At 53.3% G+C, this 3,441-nt stretch overlaps 1 protein-coding gene across 1 annotated transcript; it reads right to left on the reverse strand.

Annotated features, from left to right (window-relative positions):
- Positions 1-238: 238 nt before the first annotated feature.
- EMH_0083550 (uncharacterized protein) lies at positions 239-3,174 on the reverse strand (the record flags this gene model as incomplete). The annotated part of the gene is given in 7 exon segments (XM_038022841.1): positions 239-502; positions 641-889; positions 1,239-1,341; positions 1,616-1,873; positions 2,267-2,332; positions 2,336-2,430; positions 3,016-3,174. Coding segments are annotated over 7 exon segments (1,194 nt in total).
- Positions 3,175-3,441: the final 267 nt, after the last annotated feature.

Genomic DNA, 3,441 nt, shown 5'->3' on the forward strand with positions numbered 1-3,441 from the left:
TATATATATATATATATATATATATATTGATATACGGGTATAGTCACCGCTATACAACAAAGAGCAGCAACAGCAGCAGCAGCAGCAGCAGCAGAAGCAGCAGCAACAATCGTCTGCCACAGAACCCGAAGGGGTTTCGCCTGTAGTTGAGGTGTACATTCATCTCTAGCGAACGAAACAACGAAATGTCTCCGCATTATAATAAACAAAACCCAAAAAAGTATTAAATGCATGCTGCCTATAGAAAGGCTTCTGCTGTTGCTGCAGCAGCAGCAGCAGCAGCAGCAGATGCAGCTGCAGTGTTGCTGCTGCTGCTGCTGCAATAGCAGGTGTAGCTGCAGTGTTGCTGCTGCAGCACTTTACCGCCAGAAAGCAGTAATTCTGCTGCTGCTACGCGACTATGACTAAAGCCCAGCGTAAACAGCAGCACTTGCTGCTGTTGCTGCTGCTGCTGCTGCTGCTCCTGTTGCTGCTGCTGCTGCTCCTGTTGCTGCCGCTGTTGCTGCAGCTGCAGCAACAGCTAACGAACTGAGGCTTGAGCTGAACAGCTGAACGCATGCAAGCGAAGCTGCTGCTGCTTTTGCTGCTGCTCCTGCAGCAGCAGCAGCAATCTTCATAGTTCATCATGAGGGCCTTTAACATACGGCTTTCCCTCTTTTGTGTGCTGCTGCTGATGCTGCTGAGCATCACGCGGCATGTCAAGCATCTCCTGCTGCAGCTGTTGCTGCTGTTGCTGCTGCTGCTGCTGCTGCTGCTGCTGCTCCTGTTGCTGCTGCAGCTGCTGCTGCAGCCTTTCAGCAAGGATGTCTCCCAGCGTCGCCTCGAAGTTGCCAGCAGAAAGGGCTTGCTGCCGCAGCAGCACCTGCTGCTGCCCGACGTACAGAATATGCTGCAGCAGCACCACTACAGCAGCAGCAACCAACAGCAGCACGAAGACGCAGCAGCAGCAGCAGCTAGAGCACCGCAGCAGCGGACGTGGAGCGGTGTTCAAGAACTGCACACAGAAGCAAAACAAACAGCAGCAGCAGCAGTCAAGCCCAGCAGCAGCAGCAGCAGTAGCAGCAGCAGCAGCAGCGGACGAGCAGCAGCAGCAACAGCAGCCTGGCAGAAAGAAGGAACCGAGACACAACCGCATCGCTGCATTCACCAGCCACCACAACAGCAGCGGAGTATAACCAGCAACAGCAGCAGCAGCAGCAGCAGCAGCAACAGCAGCAGCAGCAGCAGCTGACAGCAACTGCATAGTCCGCGCTGGTAGAGACGAGGAAGCCGCTGTGCTGCAGGAAGCACAGAGCCGTCACCGGCAGCTCATGCGCCGATTGGCTCGCAACCAGCGAAAGCCTGCGGCACCACAAACACCGAGGGTTTAGGGTTTAGGGTTTAGGGTTCTATGGGGGGTCGAGGGTTTGGGGCTTAGGGTTTAGGGTTTTGTGGGGGGTCGAGGGTTTAGGGTTTAGGGTTTAGGGTTTTGCTGTTAAGATATCCATCTATGAGAGCCACAATCTCTGCCTAGACAAAACCCCTCTAGGGTTTATGTTTAGGGTTTAGTCTGTATAGTCTGTAAGGTTTAATATCTAGGGTTTAGGGTTTAGGGTTTAGGGTTTAGGGTTTATACTTTCTATCAAAAACCTTCGCGGTGCCGTTGGCGAGGCCCACAGCCAGCAGCTGCTGATCAGCAGAAACCGCCAGCTGGCAGCAGGGGGAGGAGGGGTCGCAGCACATGCAGCATACCTGCTGCAGCTTCATTCCCCCTGCTGCTGCTGCTGCTGCTGCTGCTGCTGCACCTGCTGCTGCTGCTGCTGCGGGAGAAGGATCGTCAGCCTTCTTGTTGCTGCTGCCGCCAGAGCCGTCCGCTGTATCCTTCACTACTGCCCTGCACATACACCCCTAAACCCTAAACCCTAAACCCTAAACCCTCGTATATTCTAAACCCTATTAAACCCTAAACCCTAAACCCTAAACCCTTCCCAAGAAGCTCTCAGCCTCTCTCCAATCGGGACGAAGCACCAGCCCAGCAGACGCAACAATTCAGGCTGCTGCTCGTAGCTAGCTAGCTAGCTACCTAGCTAGCTAGTCAAAGATAGCTGGATATTTTAGCTAGCTGGAAAGCTAGCTAGCTAGCTAACCAAGTAAAAAGCCAGCTGGCTAGCTGGCTAGCTTCTAGCTAGCTAGCTAGCTAGCTAGATAGCTAGATGGCTAGATAGCTAGAAAGATAGCTAGAAACATAGCTAGCTAGCTAGCTAGCTAGCTAGCTGAGCCCACGTACCAGCCAAAGAGGTAGGATGGGCCCCGAACGTCGCTGGCTACGGCGATGAGCCGTTTGGGGGAAGAAGGNACCAGCCAAAGAGGTAGGATGGGCCCCGAACGTCGCTGGCTACGGCGATGAGCCGTTTGGGGGAAGAAGGACCGCCAGCTGCGCTCGAGAGAAACCTGCAACCAAACCCTAAACCCTAAACCCTAAACCCTAGACCCTAAACCCTAAACCCTAAACCCTAAACCATATTTGTATGCATGCTGATTCCCCTGATGGTTTTTCTTCGCTGCTTCTGCCGGTCGCTAGAATGTCACCCAAACCCCCAAACCCTAAACCCTAAACCCTAAACCCTAAACCCTAAGCCCTCGGTGGTTGCTGCTTGCCTGCAGCATCGAACGTTGAGGGTTTTGTTTGTTTTAGGGTTTAGGATCTGCTGCGACAGCGGCGCCTCCTCTCCTCGCCACCGCCACACAGACAAACTGCCGCCGCCCCCACAGCAAACAACCTGAAAACAAAAGAAACAAATAAACCCTTAGGGTTTAGGGTTTAGGGTTTAGGGCTAGGGTTTAGGGTTTGGGGTTCAAGGGTATACACTAACCATAAGCAAAAGCAGCAGAGAACACGCTGAGAGAAAAAACAAACGCAAACCCTTATACATCTCCACTCATGAACTTAGAGGTCTAGGGTTTAGGGTTTAGGGTTTAGGGTTTGGGGTTTAGGGTTTGGGGTTTAGGGTTTGGGGTTTAGGGTTTAGGGTTTACAAGCTCGGAGTCATCGCTCATTGAAACATCTTTTATATCGCCTTCATGGCCCCGCAGCTCCGCCACCAACTCTGTGTGAATATGCTGCTGCTGCTGCTGCTGTTGCTGCTGCTGCTGTGCTGCTGCTGCTGAGCCCTTTCCCCGCTGCTCGTCGACCATCAGCCTCCACACGCTGCAGCAGCAGCATGTGCATCAGCAGCAGCAGCAGCATGTGCATCAGCAGCAGCAGCAGCAGGTGCAGCAGCAGCAGCAGCAGCAGCAGGTGCATCAGCAGCAGCAGCAGCAGGTGCAGCAGCAGCAGCAGCAGCAGGTGCAGCAGCAGCAGCAGCAGCAGGTGCAGCAGCAGCAGCAGCAGCAGGTGTTGCATTCTGCTCTGCCTCAGTACAAGAACCAAAAGTAACAATAAAAGAATAAAAATAAGAATAA

Source organism: Eimeria mitis, genomic scaffold (assembly GCF_000499745.2).
Source record: "Eimeria mitis Houghton genomic scaffold, Emh_scaff5682, whole genome shotgun sequence".
NCBI lineage: Eukaryota > Apicomplexa > Conoidasida > Eucoccidiorida > Eimeriidae > Eimeria > Eimeria mitis.